Genomic DNA, 19,965 nt, shown 5'->3' with positions numbered 1-19,965 from the left:
TATATATATATGTATGTGTGTCTGTGTTTGTCCTCCCACCATCGCTTGACAACTGATGGTGGTGTGTTTATGTCCCCGTAACTTAGCAGTTCGGCAAAAAAGACTGATAGAATAAGTACTAGGATTCCAAAGAATAAGTCCTGGGGTTGATTTGCTCGACTAAAGGCGGTGCTCCAGTATGGCCACAGTCAAATGACTGAAACAAGTAAAAGAGTAAAGAGTATATGATATTGTGTATGTTTAGAAATTATTTTCATGTATAAAAGTAGTTGTGTTCTCAGTTAGCCTTTCTGTGATACTATTGTACCTCTTATGTGTCCATAGCTTGCACTGGGTACACTGAATGGAGTTTCTATCAATACCTTTTCTACACATTGAGCAAGACCATCTCCCTGAAGAGATTTGTGATTTGTCCATTTTCCTTCTCACCAGGATTTTGGTCATTGCTAAATTAACTCTAAGGCCTTTGATTCCAGACCTTGTTTCCACATGTGAAATTTCCTCTCTAGTTCAGGTAGTGATTCAGCTATAAGAAGGTCATCAGCATAGAAGAGTGCACAGAGACAGACAATCTTAAATTTCTCTGTTATGGCCTGGAGGACTATGATAAACAAGAGGGGGCTGAGAACTGATCCTAGTGAACTCCTACTTGTACACTAAAGTCATTGCGATACTCATTGCTGACCTTTACCTTACTGACAACATCCCTGTACATGGCTTGTACTACTCTCAACAACCACTCATCTATCCCTAGCTTCTGCATAGCCCACCAGGTGAGGGGGTAGTGGACTCTGTCAAAGGCTTTCTCTGGATCTACAAAAGCCAAGTACAGAGGTTTATTCTTGGCTAAGTGCTGTTGCCTTACCAGGAAGATATCAGATCATTAAGAATGAAACGTCCGATTTTGAACTGAAAGTATGCACCTAAATTATCAACACAATTTTGCCATTTTATCGGTAGCTTATTTATGCTGGCAACGAAGAATTCTGGAGAGCAAGAGGTGATGAAAGCATGAAAGGCTGTTTTTGCACCTTCTTCAAATTTGAAATTTTTTCCTTGCAAAAAGTTGTCTAATGTCTGGAAAATGTGATAGTCAGTTGGTGTATGGTCTGGTGAATATGGTGGATGACAGAGTATTTTTCAAGTTCAGTTCCTGTAACTTGAGTAGCATTCTTTGTGCAACATGTGATTGAGCATTGTCTTGCAAGAGAATTGGCTGGTCTCTATTGACCAATCACAGTTGTTTAATTACAAGTTCACTCATCATTTCATCCAATTGGTTGATGTATACATCCGCTGTAATTGACTTATCAGGTCTCATGAAGCTGTAATGGATGACACCAGCGCTGGACTACCAAACCAACACCATTAACTTTTTTTGGTGAATATTCTTTTTTGGATTGTTTTAACACTTTATCTCTATCCAACCACCATACAGAACGCTTGCTATTGTTGAAAATAATCCATGTTTCATCACACGTAACAATACAATGCAAAAATGGTCCGCTTCTATGCCATGACAGCAAAGAACAGCAAGTTTCAAGCTGACGTGTCATTTGGCTCATTCAGTTTATGTGGTACCCACTTGTCTAGCTTGTTTACCTTGCCAATTCGTTTCAGATGGTCCAATACAGCTGGAATTAGAACCTCAAACCTTGCTGCTAACTCATGCATAGTTTGAGATGTATCCACTTCCACTACAATTTCCAGCTCATCATTATCCAACTTGGTCTCAGGTCTACCACAGGGCTGATTTTTAAGAGTAAAGTCACCAGACCAGAACTTATCAAACCATCGATGTACAATACGCTCATTCATCCACATCTTCACCAAACACCTTATTGATGATTTGAGCTGTCTGGCATGCATTGAATCCATGATGGAACCCATATTCATAAACAACATGAATTCTTGATCTATCCATAGGTTCACAAAAATTGAATTACAAAAGAAAACTCACAATATAATCAGTCGTCATAATTGCATTTTGAAAAGTGATGATGTAACCCTTCAATATTGTAAAACAGAATTGTCAGGATAAAACATTATAGCTGTCAAACTTGGTGCATGAGAAAATTGGACATTTCATTCTTAATGATCTGATAGTATCTCTCACACACATGCACGCACACACTCTCTCTCTCTCTCTCTCTCTCTCTCTCTCTCCCTCTCTCTCTCTCTCCCTCTCTCTCTCTGCAGAAAACAGGGAGTAAGTCAAAATGATATAGTAGGGTGTTAATAGTACTCTCAAATTATTTGTCTCTTGCATGTAATATTTGTTTGACTGGGGTCTTCTATCAGCCAGCTTTTTACCCTTTCAACCCCAAACATCCAATTAGTCACCATGTGGTTTAATCAAAAGTAATTAGAAAAATCCTGAACAGAATGGAAACTTCCTTATGTTGTTTATTTTACTCTCTTTATTTTGTTAGTATTTATTTTATTTTTCTCATTATTTATTTGGTTGCTACAACTACTGCTGTTGCTGCTGATCATGATGAAAATGACTGATGTATTTATAAGACAATGTCATTTGTTGGTTGAGTATTTTGCAGTAATTATAGCCTGGCCTTAGCTGTTTACTACAACTACTACTACTTCTGCTACTACTACCACCACCACCACCACCTCCACTACTGTTGTACATGTGTGTATGAACACACAAAATATACACACTGCAATACTATGTACATGAACTGTAGAAAACTATTCACACATTTGTTTTTACATACATATTTCATACAATGTTACATTAATTTTCCAACACACATTCTTATATAAATATTCATTCACATGATATGAAACCAAAAAGATTTGAATACACTCAATCCTACCACACATTCTGAAATATTTAAACAAAGAATTTCAGAAAACATTCTTGGCTTTGATTATTTTTTATATTTTTATAGAAATGTTTACCTACACCCTACATTTAGTTCTAATTACTATGTTTGTGTTGGCTACTGAAGGAAAATACATCATAATAGCATTGTCATTTGCTTCTATGGCCATTTTAATGTTTATACATAATGAATTGGGATAAGACTTAACAGTCTGAGTTAAAACAGTTCCACCATAGAAACCAGAAAGTTATGCCCCAACGTGCTTCAAAATTTCATGAGTTACTATGAAATATTTATTCCACTTTTCAGAGACAGGTGAATATCTTCTTAAGTGGCTAAAATTTTATACAAGCAGAAGGTGGACAGCTACAATTTAAAGAAGCAACACTTCTGCCATATAGGTAACATGACCTAAACATATAATTTTCTTAAATCATCATCATCAGCATTATTTTAATAGCAATGTAAAAAATATCTTACTATGTGTTGTATCAGTCAACAGCAAAGTATTTTAAAGATGTCATGATCTTGTATCATTTCTATACCTTCTAGACTGAGCTTTCTCGCTGCTCTGTAGACTGTAGAGCTGAGTCAACAAATTTGGAATAGAACTGCATATTTTTGATCAAAAGCTTCTTTTGTAACCATTATCAAAAATGGTCTCTATGGTTTCACATCCCCTGTGAATCACAAACCAATTGTTTTTATGATCTTAAGTTTGAGACACTTGTTATTTCTGTCAGTGGTAAATAGTGGGGATAATGCATCCACATTTTGCTCCTTAAGGGAAGGACTAATATTATGGGTTCATGGTAGTAATTGCTATGGACTTACTTGATGTGAAATAACTACAATTTGGTTGCTGTTGTTGAATAACTCCATTTATTATTCAAGATCAGTAACCCAACACAAGTATAGAGAGAATGTTAGGGGAACATTTTCTGAACGCATGCATGCACGCACACACTTACACACAAACACACGCATGCACACATGCACACCAATCAACATAACAAAATCAAATTACACATGTACACTGGGATAAGTTACAAATGCTCCATTTTCTGTCTCATCTATTGTTTTTCAAGCAAGTTGTTTAATTCATTTTGGTGGAAAAATTTAATTTAGAAATTGAAGCAATTGATTATACCATTAAAGAAGTCTTGCCTGTTAATCATATGGACTTATTATGGATGCAGTCTATAATGTTTACACATGTAGTAGCAAAACCATCTTTGAAATTTAGATAATGATCCAGTGTAGGTCTTAGTTAACTTGTTGTAGTGAGTTAACAAAAATCAAGTTCAAAGCATTTAGGTTTTGTGATACAATTTTGGCAATTAGAAAATTACTATTTTTTAAATCTCACAATGTGAGATATTCAGCAACAGTACTTTGTAGTAAAAATTGTTTGCCAACATTACATGGCAGTCCTGGTTTAGGACAAATGTTGCTGTAATTTAGCCCCAAGGGACATCGTCTCTAGCTGGCTACACAACACGATCTGTGTCCTTATATTTTCGAAAATATAAGTACACAGATTGTGTCGTATAGCCAGCTGGAGACGATGTCTCCTGGGGCTAAATTACAGCAACATTCGTCCTAAATCAGGACTGCCATGTTATGTTGGCAAACAATCTTTACTACAATTTTGGCAATGTTTGGTAATCATGAGAAATCACTGGAGATTGTGGGGCCTAACATGTGAGGGTTTTAGGTGTCTACTGTTAGAAGTAATTGCAAGCCAATGTACAGAAGAAAGAGTGTGGAAGACATGATAGTCCTCTTTGTTGAGGACTGATGGCCATGAGAATTCTGCTAAGTTGGCAGAGATCCTTTTGGAAAGCATTTAAGTAGTTCTGCATCAGTTTGAGAAACAGGAGTGCAGGCTGTGAAAAGTATTTTTATTTTCTGTAGTTTTGCAGTCATCTAGTGTTAGGTAAAAACCTCTGAGTTGGTAGTAGTGATGTGTGATTTTTTTGTTGATTGCTTATACTACTGTTAATTGCTTATACTACTGTAGTACAACTGCTGCTGAACTGACTGGAGATTTGTAGTAAGAGGCAGTTATGGGAAGGTCATGTCACTGAAAGATGTGAAAGGACATATTTCTGAATGCTGTTTTTAGTAGGTTGGGGAAAGAACACATTGACTGTTATTTTTAAAGATGCAGTCTATAATATTTGTATGTGTAGTAGCAAAACCATCTATGTACAAGGAGTTTCAAAGGTGGGTAGTATACAGTATGAAGAAATGTAATGTGTTGCATTGATTAAGCAGTGCAGTGTTTAGATGATTTATTGATGTTGGTTGGGTAAAGTCTGAGTTTAGGGTCGAGAAATTGCTGAAGAAGCTTTGTAGCATTGGTGCATCAATCAGGAAAAAGGGAAGTATAGATAATAACTTATATAGATTATTCAGAATGACAAACAATTCAGTTTCTGTATCAGTAGCATTAACTAGGGAGGAATGTATGGTAGCCAAGAGGAATTATACTCACTGAAGAATTGTTAGTATTTGGCAGAGTTTGAAGAGCAGAAAGAAAATTCAGAGTCATGATAATTGGAAGTTTTTTTTTTTTTTTGCTGAGAGGTAAATGTTAGGGCTAATAAATTCTACTTAGTTGCAACCACCACTTTTCAGAGCGATATAAAGTGTAGCTTTGACTTTAAAGATGGTATTTTGTATTTTTTTATACATTTTTGTCCAGGAAGGACTGGCAGTATCCATAGCTTTTATGGTAAGGTTGTAGTTGATATTTAGTTTTAACTTTTACAAGTTGATGCTTGTTGGGAATGTGTGGACAGGGAGGAATTTCAGAGAGCTGTAGTTGTCAAGAAGAAGGTTTGAATAATTTAATGTTGGGGTTTGGGGATTGAGACAAAATCTGTGAGTCAATCAGGTAGTATACAGTTGCTACATCAGAAAAGCAAGACCCATAATAAGAGTAATAAAAGAGATGAAAGACAGATACAGAGGCATTAGTTGCAACTGGTCGTATTGTGTTGGTAAGTGAAGGCTCTTGACTTCACTATGATTTCTAACATGGGCACAATGCCATCTTTTGGTGAAGGTTATAGTTAATTAGATCAGTCTCTGTACTTGATTGAACTTATTTTATTGAATTGCTCTGATCTGAACTCAGAATGTAACTAAATACTGAAGGGAATTAATGATGATGATGATTTCTTTGATTTTTTTGTTAGTTTACTGATAAAGATGATACATTGGCTGAATTGTGTCAGGGTAGTGGGAAAAATGTCTTGTGGTATTTCTGGCTCTATGTTTTGTGTGCAAATCCTACTGAGGTCAACTTTGCCTTTCATCCCTCTGAGGTCAACAAATAAAGTACCAGTCATTAACTAGGTCAATGTAATTGACTAATCCCCTCTCCTCAAGATTACTCTCCTTGATTCTAAATTAGAAACAATTATTTTGATGGTATTTATTTTATGAATGATAAAGTTAAAATTTGATTAGTATGACAAAGTGCTTGATATTTTAAAGTCTCTTGTAAAGTCTTTTACTGCTTGCACTTATACTAATGCTAATACTGATCAAGTCAATGATGATGACAATGGTAATGGCAATGACAGTGGCGATGATGATGATGATGATGATGATGATGATGATGACAAGATAATAATGATTATTATTTTCCCATGTGCATGAAATAGTACAACTGATATTCTAGATTATGGACAAGACAATAACTGTTAATTAACCCTTTAGCATTCAGATTACTCTGTCAAATGTAATCCCTATTTAGTCATATTTTGAATTAATCATGTATTATCATGTAGCTTCAAGATTTCAACGATGTGATTGTTTATTTTTAGAATGACATTGTAGGATGAATCTTAGTCAGTTTGAATGCAAAACAGGTAGAATATTTTGGGCTGGATATGGCCGGTTTAAATGCTAAAAGTTTAACCTGAATGAGTTGTCAAAGACTAAAGAAAATATGGCATGCACTTTAACTGACATGGAACATTCAATAGACAGGAAAGCTGAGAAAAGTCTCTGGATAGAAAGACTTGAAGATAGATTTGTGGAAAATGTGACGTATGAAACCAAGAATAATATTTAGAATAAATGAAAGCAGCGAGCTGGCAGAATTATTAGCATGCTGGGAAAAATCCTTAGAGGCATTTCAGCCATCTTTATGTTCTGAGTTCAAATTCTGCTGAGGTCAACTTTGCCTTTCATCCTTCTGGAGTCAGTAGAATAAGTACCAGTTGATCACTGGGATTGATGTAATCAACTTACCCCATCTCCCAAAATTACTGGTTTTGTGTCAAAAATTTGAAACCAATATTTATAATAAATGAGGACCCAGGTGTATAAAAATGGAAGTATCTCCTAGCTGAAATTGCTTCTTGATAAATCCCAGAAGAATTCCATTAAATTAATTTGATTGTGAAGTACATGTATCCTAAAAAGGGCCCTCTCAAATATGCCAGATACATGTGTGTGTTTATATAGGTCCATCAATGTATGAATACATATATCTTTATACATGATTCTTTGATACATGTATGACTAGAGCATAGATAAGTGGACAGCCTTGCAGACAACCAGCTTATAGATCAGCTGTTCATACCCTATTACCGGCACTACATTGTGTCTGTGGCCAAGTCCATTAACTCTCAAATGGGCCAGACCACCTTGCAGTAACTAGCTATCACAAAAACAAGAATAACATATCGCTCTAAGTAGCAATACTCTATTTTTTTTTCCATTCAACAACTTTATTTTATTAGAACATTTAAATAAAAGAAACAGAAAAGAAGAGAGATAAAAAAGGATGGAGGTAAAGTAACAAAAGTTGGAGGAGGAGGAATGATGGACACATCCGAGAACAAATAGTGTGCTCAGCTGTGCCCCACAGTAATGATTGCATTGGTGTTGCCATGGAAAATGGCCAGTGACACTTGCTGCAGCAGCCATTCCACCTTACAGGGCTCATTTCTCCAGTAAGTTGCTGATATCCCTATTTTGCAGAAGAAATTGGTAGTATGGGGTCCTAGAACACCTGGTGCCTTGACATCAACTAGCACAAACTGATAGCAATCAGTGAGGCCCCTGTATTTATTGATTTTTCTCTCGTCCATGTTACAGGCAGTGACACCTGGGTTTGCATCTGATACTGTAAGATTGGAGCTGGAGAATGTGTTGCTGCATGTTGCATCCCTGACTATAGATCTGCTTCCCTCAAATGGGAAGAGTTATCTAGTTAGGGCTCTTACCATCTCTGTAATGGAGACCTGCTGGCTGTATTGTAAAATTGATATTTAAAAAACTGGCAGTGCCAAGTCTACATCTTTCTGTTCAACTGCTTCCTCTACTACTTAGACACATAGATTAAGTTATTTGATGTTACTGTTTTTTAAAACTATTCACATGACTTGAGCTCACCAAACAGTCTCTCACATATTCACACGAGGAAAGCATCTTTAGATTATCCTTACCTTCACTGTGTTCATTTGATGATGTAGTCATTTATTTGCTTCTATAAAACTTTCAGTAATGTGAGGCTGAGATATCCTGTTATTAAGGATTTGTCAGGATGGATAAATGAAATATGAGAACAGTTCTGGGGTCAGTTCCTCTCTGACTCCTGTCTCTCTCTCTCTCTCTCTCTCTCTCTCTCTCTCTCTCTGTCTCTGTCTCTCTCTCTCTCTCTCTCTCTCTCTCTCTCTCTCTCTCTCTCTCTCTCTCTTTCTCTCTTGCATATGAAGTGATTTAAGTTCATTCTGTTGTTACACTTTCAGTTTTGCATTTTTTTTCCGCCTTCGACTTTTGCTTTTATTTTAAATGCGTGCTGAAATATGATTTAGTATTCATTCACAAAATGTATTTATGTGTATATGTATCTTATCTTTGTATTTAAGTCTTTTGTTTGTGTGTGTGTCTGTTTTCATATTTATTTGCCTGTGTGTTTTTGTGCATGGATGTTCACTTTTACTTGTGAGTGTGCATTTCATACTACATATGTCTTGTGAATGTTTTTATGTACTTTGTATGGATGTGAGTCTATTTCCATGTTTTGTTTGTTCTTTGTGCACTTTCAATTATTATTAGATGTGTCTATGTGTTTGATATGTGTATGCTTTGTTCTGTGTGTGTGTTTATTACCATATGTATATCAGTGTTCATTTTGTGTGTGGACACATTATATTCTATTGTCTCTCTCTCTTTCATTGATAGAGATTATTATTTTGCTTTATTGATAAAATAAGGATCCAAAATCTGTTTTGAAGATTCCAGGGCCCAGAAATTTACTGGAAGTATTTAAGTGTACATTATTCAAAACATTTTTGTGCCACAATGGGTTAAATTTCTGTTATACACAAATGGCAATACAGATTTTCAATTTTAAGAGTTAGTATCAGTGACAGAAACAGTATTATTTCAAAATAGCATTCTGTATCTTACTTAACATGCATATACTATAGAAAATCACACACCTGCACTTTGTATAGACATATAGTGCTAAAAAACACAGAAGAATATCAGTAGTAGATGAAAAGCATGCAGCAGCACTAGAATTGCTAAATCTAGATTTCTGTATATTTGCCCGTCTACTGCTTCTTTTGCTAATAACAAATTTTTACCAAGCGTATGACATCAGTGATTTGTTAATCATTGTTTTTCTATATCAGTTGAGGCTAAATTTGTGTAAGCATTCAGTTGCTAGTGGATGCTTACTACTGATGACATGGAAATACATAGAAATAGCAATTCCACTGCTGCTGTTACTGGATGCTTTTTGTCTGCTATTGATATTCTACTGTGCATTTTAGCAGTATATGTCCATATGAGGTGCTTTCTTGAGATGGATACTGTAACTGTGTGACTTTCTACAGATTATCCTCATTAAGATATACAAAATGCAATTTTAATAGTATATAAATTGATGAAGTAAATACTGTACAGAAAACGTGGTGCCATTTTCAACAATTTACATCAAAATTTGTATCTCTTACTCTTTGCTCTTTTACTTGTTTCAGTCATTTGACTGTAGCTATGCTGGAGCATCGCCTTTTAGTCGAGCATATCGACCCCGGGACTTATTCTTTGTAACCCAAGTACTTATTCTATGGGTCTCTTTTGCCAAACCGCTAAGTGACAGGAACATAAACACACCAGCATCGGTTGTCAAGCAATGCTAGGGGGACAAACACAGACACACAAACACACACATATATATATATATATATATACATATATATGACGGGCTTCTTTCAGTTTCCGTCTACCAAATCCACTCACAAGGCTTTGGTCGGCCCGAGGCTATAGTAGAAGACACTTGCCCAAGATGCCACGCAGTGGGACTGAACCCAGAACCATGTGGTTGGTAAGCAAGCTACTTACCACACAGCCACTCCTGCGCCTATCCTAGAATATGTTTAACAATATTGGTTCCAAATTTTGACACAGGGCCAACAAGTTTGAGGGAGGGTGCTAGTCAATTAAATCAACTCCAGTGCTCTATTGGTACCTATTTTATCAACTCCGAAAGGTTGAAAGGCTAAGTCAACCATGGCAGAATATATGTTTAATAATATTATAAAGAAAACCGAACTAACTTCTTGTTTCTATTGTGAAAGATCTTCTTGATATAGTTGTTAGCAGAATTGTTTTATAAAGATAAATTGTATGTTTTTATTGAGAATATAATATCTGTTACTGTTTTTTTATAATTTTATACTGTCAAAGATTTTGCTGGTAGATTGAACACCAGATAATTCTGTACATTTATAAAATTTTGTGGGTAGGATATGTTGGAGTGATTTCCCTGTTTACTGCTCTTCATCTATACTAAATGGTATAGCTATTCTTTGGAGAGGGTACATGAAAACGGGCGAATAATTATGTTTTGGAATATGGATATACATACCAACATGAAGATAGTTGCTAACTATCCAGCTGATTTTAAAAATTGAATTCAGTAGCCTACTGCAAACTAACTGAAACACTCATTAATTATACAGTGTTCCATCTATTCACAGCAGAGAGCTGTACCTGCTTTATGATGCTTACCATCCATGTAAAATGCCTATTTAAAACTTCTTTTGTCATGGATACAACACAATACTGGTGCTGGAACAGAAACTGTCAACCCCTCTATTGGTTGTTTGAAATCACCAGCACAGTCCAATCTGTTGCTGCAGGGTAGCATAGAAAGCACATCTGCACATCTGCACGTGTACTCACACACATGCATGCATGCATGCACATGTACCTATGTAAGTATGTATGTGCATGCCTGAAAATTGGGAAATGTTCTGTCATGAAAAATCTTATCCCTTCTAATGCCATGTGATTTCTGTGAATTTCTAGATTGCTGAACACATAGATGATCCTTATGATGTGGGACAAATGTTTGTGCCATTTTCTGCATCACAGAATGTAATGAGCGATACTTTGAAGAACCCTTATGAAAAGATTATCTGTGAAAATAATTCCATTACAGTTTCCAAACAGGTAAGTTATATTTGCCTTTATTGAATGTAATAGGATTTCTTTTTTCCAATTTGGTTATTTTTGTTGTAGAAAAATTTATTTATATGCGTAAAAACAGAGTACATAGTTATTTAAACTAACCCTAGTTTTTTTTTTTTTTTGTTTCCTATTAATGATCTTTGTACTTCATTGGGTTAGTGCTTACCTCAAGTTTCCATGACATTAAAAAAAACAAAAAACACGATACATAACCAAGTATGATGCCAATCTATTACAGAAACCTAGCACATAGCTTGTACTTATTCTATTAACCTCATAAACAGATGAAAACCAATGTCAGTCTCTATGTTATTTGAAAGATGCTAAATGAGTTATTTAACTAAATGCTGTATACAGATATAGAATAGTTCTAAAATTACTTTCAGTTACAGTTTTAAAATTTCAATTCTAGATTGCTAATGCAAAATTAATTGTTGGCAGTAGGTTCACTATTTTGTAAAACAATTTCAGTAGTTGTATATTAACATTATAATCTACATTAAAGACAAGTCTCTACCAAATAGAGATGTTTTCACTCTCAAAATCTTATGACTACTAGTTTACCAATGGGTTCTGACAATTCTTCTGCTACTCTAATGTTTTATACTCCACTGAATTTTCCAAAATGTGTACCTACCCCAATTTAACATACATGTATTCATTTCTTCTTTTATCACCCTTCTATATTTCATCCTTTTCAAGAATATATACTGAACATTTTCTCCATCTTTCTTATCCAAAACTGCATCATTTTAGCTCTCCTTTCCAACTCATGTTTTCCTCTAACATTTTAACCTGCAGATTAAGGGATTAAAGCAGACAAATTATTAATCCTTTCTGGAAGATGACCCTACTTGACATGTAGGAAAGGTGTTAGTATAAACTCCATACAGTGTACCCAGTGCAAACTATGGACACATAAGAAGTGCAGCAGTATCACAGAAAGGTTAATGGAGAAAGTAGTCTTTGATGTGGCAGGTGTGCAGGTACAATAAACACTAAGAACGTACAGGAAATAGACTTCCTCAAGTGTCTTAGAAGTATTAGTTAGCTTCCATTACCTAGGCAACCAAGTTAGCAGTACAGGAGAATGCTCTGAAAGCGTAATTACTAGAATAAGAACAGGCTGGGTGAAGTTTAGAGAGCTACTACCTTTGTTGGTAAGAAAAGGCTTCCCCCTCAGAGTGAAAGGCAGATTGTATGATGCCTGTGTTCGAACAGCTATGCTACATGGCAGGGAAACATGGGCTGTGACTACAGAGAACATGTGAAGGCTCGAAAGAAATGACACTGGCATGCTCCGCTCTCTCTGACTGTTTCTCTGACTTTCTCTCTAACTCTCTCTCTGCCTCCTCGCTTCTCTTTTCCTACTGGGGTTGCCAAGTATCTTCTCTACAATAAGATACCTATTACTATCCGTCTATTATACTTTAACCTCTCATCTGGCATGGATCCACTTCCTGTAGTTCCACTTCCTCTCCCAACAGAGAGGTATTTGCCTCACAAGTTACTGGGTGATCCTGCTGTTGTCAATGCCACATAAAAATCACCCAGTACTCTCTGTAAAGTGTTTGGCATTAGGAAGGGCATCCAGCCATAGAAACCAAGCCAAAGCAGACAATGGGGCCTGATGCATCTCTCTAGCTTGTCAGTTTTTCTCAAACCATCTAACCCATGCCAGCATGGAAGACAGGTGTTAAATGATGAGGATTAAAGCAGAACCTCAGCTGTATTGACTTCAAAATCTTGGAGGACATGAAGGATAGAGGGAACTCTTTAGTCTTGTTGGATGCAAACTCTCTAACACTAGTGGTATTATAAAATACACCTAGTCCACACTGTCAAATGGTTGGTGATAAAATAGCCAACCAATTTTAAAAAGACATGACAGTGACTTTAGACTTGAGGCCAAAAAATGTCAAGAAGCAGACCAATCCAGAAAAGAAGGATTTGGAAGCTAAAGAACCCTTCACATGGTCAGAGATTTAAGGACATCCTCATTGAAAAATTTGATGAGAGGGAAGAGGAGCTACAGACTTGGGACATAGAGGGTAACTGAAAATTCCTATGGGACAGCTTACTGAGTGCCACAAAGTCACATGAATGATAGTGGTATGTGTCATAGTTGCAAGAGGTAGAGAGGTATTGAGACATACATATTATGCTTCTCAACTTCAGTGAATTCTGTAATCAAAGCAGTCTCTCTCTTTTTACTCTTTTACTTGTTTCAGTCATTTGACTGTGGCCATGCTGGAGCACCGCCTTTAGTCAAGCAAATCGACCCCAGGACTTATTCTTTGGAAGCCTAGTACTTATTCTATCGGTCTCTTTTGCCGAACCGCTAAGTTACGGGGACATAAACACACCAGCATCGGTTGACAAGCGATGTTGGGGGGACAAACACAGACACACAAACATATACACATACATATATATATACATATATATACGATGGGCTTCTTTCAGTTTTCGTCTACCAAATCCACTCACAAGGCTTTGGTCGGCTCGAGGCTACAGTAGAAGACACTTGCCCAAGGTGCCACGCAGTGGGAATGAACCCGGAACCATGTGGTTGGTAAGCAAGCTACTTACCATACAGCCACTCCTGCGCCTATGTCTGTAGTCATGTTGTGTGTAAGACGCAACATCTTTACATAAGTCTTTCCCACTTAAACCCAAATCATCCTTCCACAGATTCTCTATTCAATATCAGTGCATAGCACTTCTTTATAAGGCCCTTCACCTCCATATGCATCACATGCCCCTACAATCACAATCTCTTGCATACTACATCTGATCACTCTTATATTCAGTTTCTCTCTCAGCTCATTTGTATTTCATTGTTCAAGCTCACAAATATTGCACATCCATGAGAGCACACTTTCTTCATTCCTTTCTAGTTTTTCATCCCTCTGCATTCAAAGCCCACCTCTCACTGCTATGTGATACTTGACTTTGTGCAGCATCACATATTTATTATTGTATATGCAAGTGTATGTGTATTTGTGTGAGTGCATATATATATATATATATATATATATATATATATATATATTACTTCCCAATCACGTGGTTCCTGGTTCAGTTCTGCTGCATGGTACCTTGGGCAAGTGTCTTCTACTATAGTCTTGGGCTGACCAAAGCCTTGAGTGGATTTGGTTGATAGAAACTGAAAGAAGCCCATTATATATGTGTGTGTATGTCTTTATGTTTGTCCCCCACCACTGCTTGACAACTGGTGTTGCTGTGTTTATGTCCCTGTTTATGTTCAGTAAAAGAGACTGATAGAATAAGTACCAGGTTTAGAAAAATTAATAAGTACTGGGGTTGATTCATTCAGCTAAAAAATTCTTCAAGGCAATGCCCCAGTATGGCTGCAAGTCTAATGGCTGAAACAAAGAAAAGATAAAAGATATAATCACACTCACACACACATCCATTTAAAAAAATGAATACATTCCACAGAAAGAGAAAAGGATTGAAAAGATTTTGCAACTAGATAGATTATTTCTTTAAAATGATGTAACACAGTATACAAACATTAGAGATATGAATCCATTATGAAATACTTATAGGTTTGTTTTTTTTTAGTGTAAAATTAAATTTATAATTGTAAATACTTGATTTTCAGCTTTGTTAATAACAACTGCTACTATTCTTGTCATTGTTGTTTCAACGTTATTCATAAAAGAAACCATTATGTGATAAAAGTGATTATTAATATTGTTGTTGTTAAAGAATGTATTATTGTTGTTATTGCTGTATTGTTGCTCTTTATCATCCAGCTGGATAATATATTATTTATTGCTGTTAATGGAGATGGTACAGAAGATGAACACTTCCTTAACAAGAAAATTTTGGTCTTCCATCGAATATTGAAATTTCTTTATGGTCCAGTATTGAAACAGTGAGTTCTAAAATGTCATTACTGATGGTGTTTTTGTATTACTTTTATTTTGTATTATTATTGGAAAACTCAGGTTAGCTCATAATAGCTAAAATTTAGTGGTTCTCAACCATTTTTTGCCTATGGATCCCTTTGATTCCTAGTTTACTCTACTGGACCTCCATAGCCACTCAGTGTATGCAAAAGACATCTTACCGTATTTTTATGATTACATATTCTTAGGAATTGTATTTAAAAAAGTATTGTAAAGGTATAAGCAATTTATAGTACATAAATTTTTAACAACAAAATCTCATATGGACCTCCAAAGACCTTAAGGACCCTGGTTGCTAAATGAACATTTGAAAACTTTAAAAAATCAACATTGAAGATAGTACTGTAAAAAGCTAAGTTTCCAGCGAGCCAAATCCACAACATGGCTTTACTTCTCAGTTGTAGATATTTCATTTTAGATATAACGATGTCTTTGGAAAATTAAGTATACATGTAAAAACTTTCATTTTTCTGTTCCTTGAATCAATTCTGCTCATCATCCACAAATGTCTCTTCCAATTTTTGAAAAGTCCAAACAGTTGACTCTATCATCATCATTTAATGTCCATGTACCATGCTGGCATGGGTTGGATGATTTGACAGGATCTGATGTGTCCAAGGACTGTGTTGTGATCCAGCTGGATATCTTTCCTGGCATCAACCACTTTACAGAGTGGACTGGGTGCTTTCTTCTTGTGCCACCAGCACCATTGATCTCTCCATGCAATTCACAAAACTACAAACCCTGGGGATGGTGGTGGTGAGGTCAGCTTCATGCTAGGGGACGAGGGAGTTACTATGAGAAGGATGGGGAGAGCAGGTTCTTTAAGAAGGATCTGCATGGCTACTCACATCTAGTTGGGGAAATGGGGAGAGGAAAAGAGAAAATGATCAGTAGGAGCTGCAAGAGATAGATAATGGTGATGAGGTGCCCAGGTGGCCCCAAAAGGCACAAGATGAGAAGTTGGGGGGTGGTAGTTAGCAAGATTATATGGGGGAAGGAGAATGAGAGAAAAGTGGGTAGACTGCCAAAATGGATAGGGCTGAAGGGTAACTGAACAAAGAAACATGAGCTAAGGAAGGTAGAGGGATGTGGAAAAGAGAGTGGGGAGTGGCAGGAATAGTAAGATAATACAGTTGCCAGGGGTGAGGACAAGAGAGACACTTAGGGTTAATGAGACATGGGCCTTGAATGCAGAGAACTTAAAAAGACTAGCAAGAAATGAAGTAAGCATGCTCTATTGGGTGTGCAATGTGAGTGGGCAGGAACAATATAGTATGAATGTGCTGAGAGAAAAAAAAACTGAGCATAGAAGGAATCAGATGTTGTGTTCAAGAAAAAAGGCTGCACTGTTATAGACATATAATGCATATGGATGAGGACAGGTGTATAAAGAAGTGCTGATTGCTTAATGTGGTTGAAATTTTCAGAAGAGAGTAGCCCAGGAAGACATGGAATGAAATAATGAAGGTCAACCTCGGGACCCTGAGCCTGATAGAGGTTCTTGCAAATACTTCATGTATTTTTCTAAATTTAATCTCTCCTTCCCTCCTGTATTCTCAAGCTGGCTACATATTTTTTGTGCCATCTCTCCAAATTAAACCTTGCTTATTCCCTCCGTGTTTCATGTTGGCTAAATATTTTTCGTACTATCTTCTTGGTCCTTCCCACTCACTATGGCTTCTTGTGCTATTCTCTGCTCCTATCATTGCTATTGCTATTGTCTTCGACTAAGGGAGAGAGCGCCCTTTCATAATGCTCACTTCTGACCATTGCATATCTATAAAACACTTCACTCACATGCTTCCTTCCTTTTTACATGCAATTCTTTCCAACGTTGATGGTCCCAGACGCCCAGTTATGCATTTCTAAGCTATTCTCTCGATTTTCGATCTTTCATACATTCATTCATCATTAATACTTTTTAAATGTATTATTTACTAATATTTAGTTTCGTAAACTGATTATTTAAATTGGCCCTCAATATATAACTTCCTAATCTCTCTCTCCCAGCTTTCATTTCTCCTTAATTCTTCATCTAATTTTCTAAATCTCTCCTTCCCTCCTGTGTTCTCAAGCTGGCTACATATTTTTTGTGCCATCTCTCTAAATTAAACCTTGCTTGTTCGCGGTGCACCCGCCCATTCCCACCCCCACCACCAATACCAGATCTCTCTCTCTCTTCTTCCAGCACCAACACCGGATATCTCTCCCTCCTCTCGCTACCATTACTGGATGCCTCTCTTCTCTCACTGGAAGCCTCCTCCCTCACTGGTGGTATCCTCTATCATACCTGCAATCTCCTCTCCCTTCCTCTCTCTCCCAGGACAAACGCAACTAGTTTAGCTGTCCACCAACTATCTTTCATCTTGACTCGAAGTTTGTCAACAAACTACTTGGTAACATCCAAGGACATATTGAAGTGGAAAGAGAAAGCTAATGGGTTGTACGTGTGTGCTTGTTTCTGTGTGTGTGTGTGTGTGTGTGTGTGCACGCATGCGCGCATGCTTGTTCTTGTCTGTGTGCGTGCTCATCTTCTGTGTGTGTGTGTGTGTGTGTGTGCATGCACGTGCTTGTTCTTTGTGTGTGTGCGTGTGTGTGTCTGGATGTGCTTGTTCCTCTCTTCTCTCTCCGGAAACCCCCTCCGTCACTGGAGGTATCCTCTACCATACCTGCAATTCCTTTTCCTTCTCTCTCCCCGGGACAAATGCAACTAGTTTAGCTGCCCACCTACTTAATCTAACATTGGCATATTGCTATCCATATTCTCCTTTATCTATCTTTATTGATTTACTTACTTATATTTGCAACCCCGGTAATGCTTATTAGTGACTTTAGATTTGAGGCCAGAAGGATGCCAAGAAGCAAACCAATCCAGAAAAGAAGGATTTGGAAGCTAAAGAACCCTTCACATGGTCAGAGATTTAGGGACATCCTCATTGAGAAATTTGATGATAGGGAGGAGGAGCTACAGACTTCGGACATAGAGGGTAGCTGGAAATTCCTACGGAACATCTTACTGAGTGCCACAGACCAAATCTGCAGCTGGTGCAAAGTCCCTTACAGACCTAGGGTAACATGGTGATGAAATAATACGGTAGACAAGGCCATTAGAGCAAAGAAACAGGCCTGGAAGAACGAGGGTAACAGGGAACTGTACTAGATAGCCAGAAGGGAGACTGGGCGACAAGTATACATAGCCAAGGGAGAAGCAGAAAAGAAGTAGTTTGCCAATGTTCAGTGACATGAGGACCCAAGAACTGAAGTATTTCAGATTGCAAGACAGTGTATAAGAGAAAATTGTCATGTCACAGGAGAGAAATGTGTCCGCATGGATGATGGTGCACTTGCTTTTAATGATTCTGCAAAGAAAGAGGCTTGGAGAAGCCATTATGAAAGGTTGCTGAATGTGGAGAATGAATGGGAGGAGGAGAACATCCCAAATGTTGACCCAGTAGAGGGACCAGCTATCCGAATAGACAGCGCCCTGGTAGATAAAGCAATGATGAAAGACCGAGACCTCTGGAGATATTCTATGATTGAGAAGACCTGGTAAGTAAAGAGAGATCACAGTCGTAGCCTACACCTGTGTCGCATAACCAGCCCACTAAAAAGTACTTTTGGATCGTTGGGTGACATGCCGTGCTTGAGGAGACCTATTGAGTCAAGTAAATCAAAATCAAATCACATCACAGTCAAATGGAAATTGTAGTTGTGGCTGTTGCCAGTGCTGCCTGACCGGATCCCATGCTGGTGGCATGCAATAAGCACCATTCATACGTGGTTCATTGCCAGTGCCGCTTGTCTGGCTCTCCATGCCGGTGGCACGTAAAAAACACCATCTGAATGTGGTCGTTGCCAGTGCCTCCTGTGCTGGTGGCATGTAAAAAGCACCCTCCATACATGGCCAGTGCCAGTGCCACCTGACTGGCTCCCATGCCGGTGGCACATAAAAAACACCCACTACACTCTCGGAGTGGTTGGCGTTAGGAAGGGCATCCAGCTGTAGAAACATTGCCAGATCAGATTGGAGCCTGGTGCAGCCCCCTGGCTTGCCAGTCCCCAGTCAAACCGTCCAACCTATACCAGCATGGAAAACAGACATTAAACAATGATGATGATGATGATTTGTCCTCCTCAGTGAAACTTAGCATTTCCAGAACTCAGTTGCAAACAGGAGGATGAGTCTTTTCAAGAATCTCAAATTGCTTGAGATACTGGTCCTTTGACGTCTCTTCTATGAAGCTCAAGGTCCTGATGTCAGCTTTCACTGCTTCATTCCATGTATTCCTGGGTTTCCCTTTCCTGGGAAATTCCAACCACATTAAGTGACCAGCACTTCTTTATATGACTATCCTCATCCATATACATCACATGTCAATACCAGTGCATTCTTCTTTCTTGAGCACTACATCTGATTCCCCTTATGCCCAGTTTTTTTACTCAGTACCTAATTCTTTCCTGCACACTCACATTGCACATTCAATGGTGCATACTCACCTCATTTCTTTCCAGTCATCTCAAGTCCATTACATTCAAGACCCATGTCTTACAACCATGCAGCATTGTGGTTTTAACACGAGCATCATACAATCTGCCCTTTGCGAAGAGATCTTTATTGTCAACAGGAGTAGTAGCTCCCTAAATTTTCTCCAAACAGTTCTTACTGTAAC

General features: G+C 37.5%; 1 protein-coding gene across 2 annotated transcripts in view; it reads left to right on the top strand.

Moving 5' to 3' along the window:
* The window catches only part of LOC106876138 (uncharacterized), a 68,293-nt gene that overhangs the window by 10,995 nt on the left and 37,333 nt on the right, over nt 1-19,965 (top strand). For both annotated transcript variants that reach the window (XM_014924559.3, XM_014924561.3), the window contains exons 2-3: nt 11,190-11,333; nt 15,137-15,258. In XM_014924559.3, the coding sequence (XP_014780045.2) occupies nt 11,190-11,333; nt 15,137-15,258 (266 nt within the window). The remainder of the gene's footprint in view (nt 1-11,189; nt 11,334-15,136; nt 15,259-19,965) is intronic.

This window comes from Octopus bimaculoides, chromosome 14 (assembly GCF_046866305.1).
Source record: "Octopus bimaculoides isolate indiv1 chromosome 14, ASM4686630v1, whole genome shotgun sequence".
Lineage (NCBI taxonomy): Eukaryota > Metazoa > Mollusca > Cephalopoda > Octopoda > Octopodidae > Octopus > Octopus bimaculoides.
The sequence above is the reverse complement of the archived record's forward strand: the minus strand, read 5'-3'. Positions and strand labels throughout refer to the sequence as shown.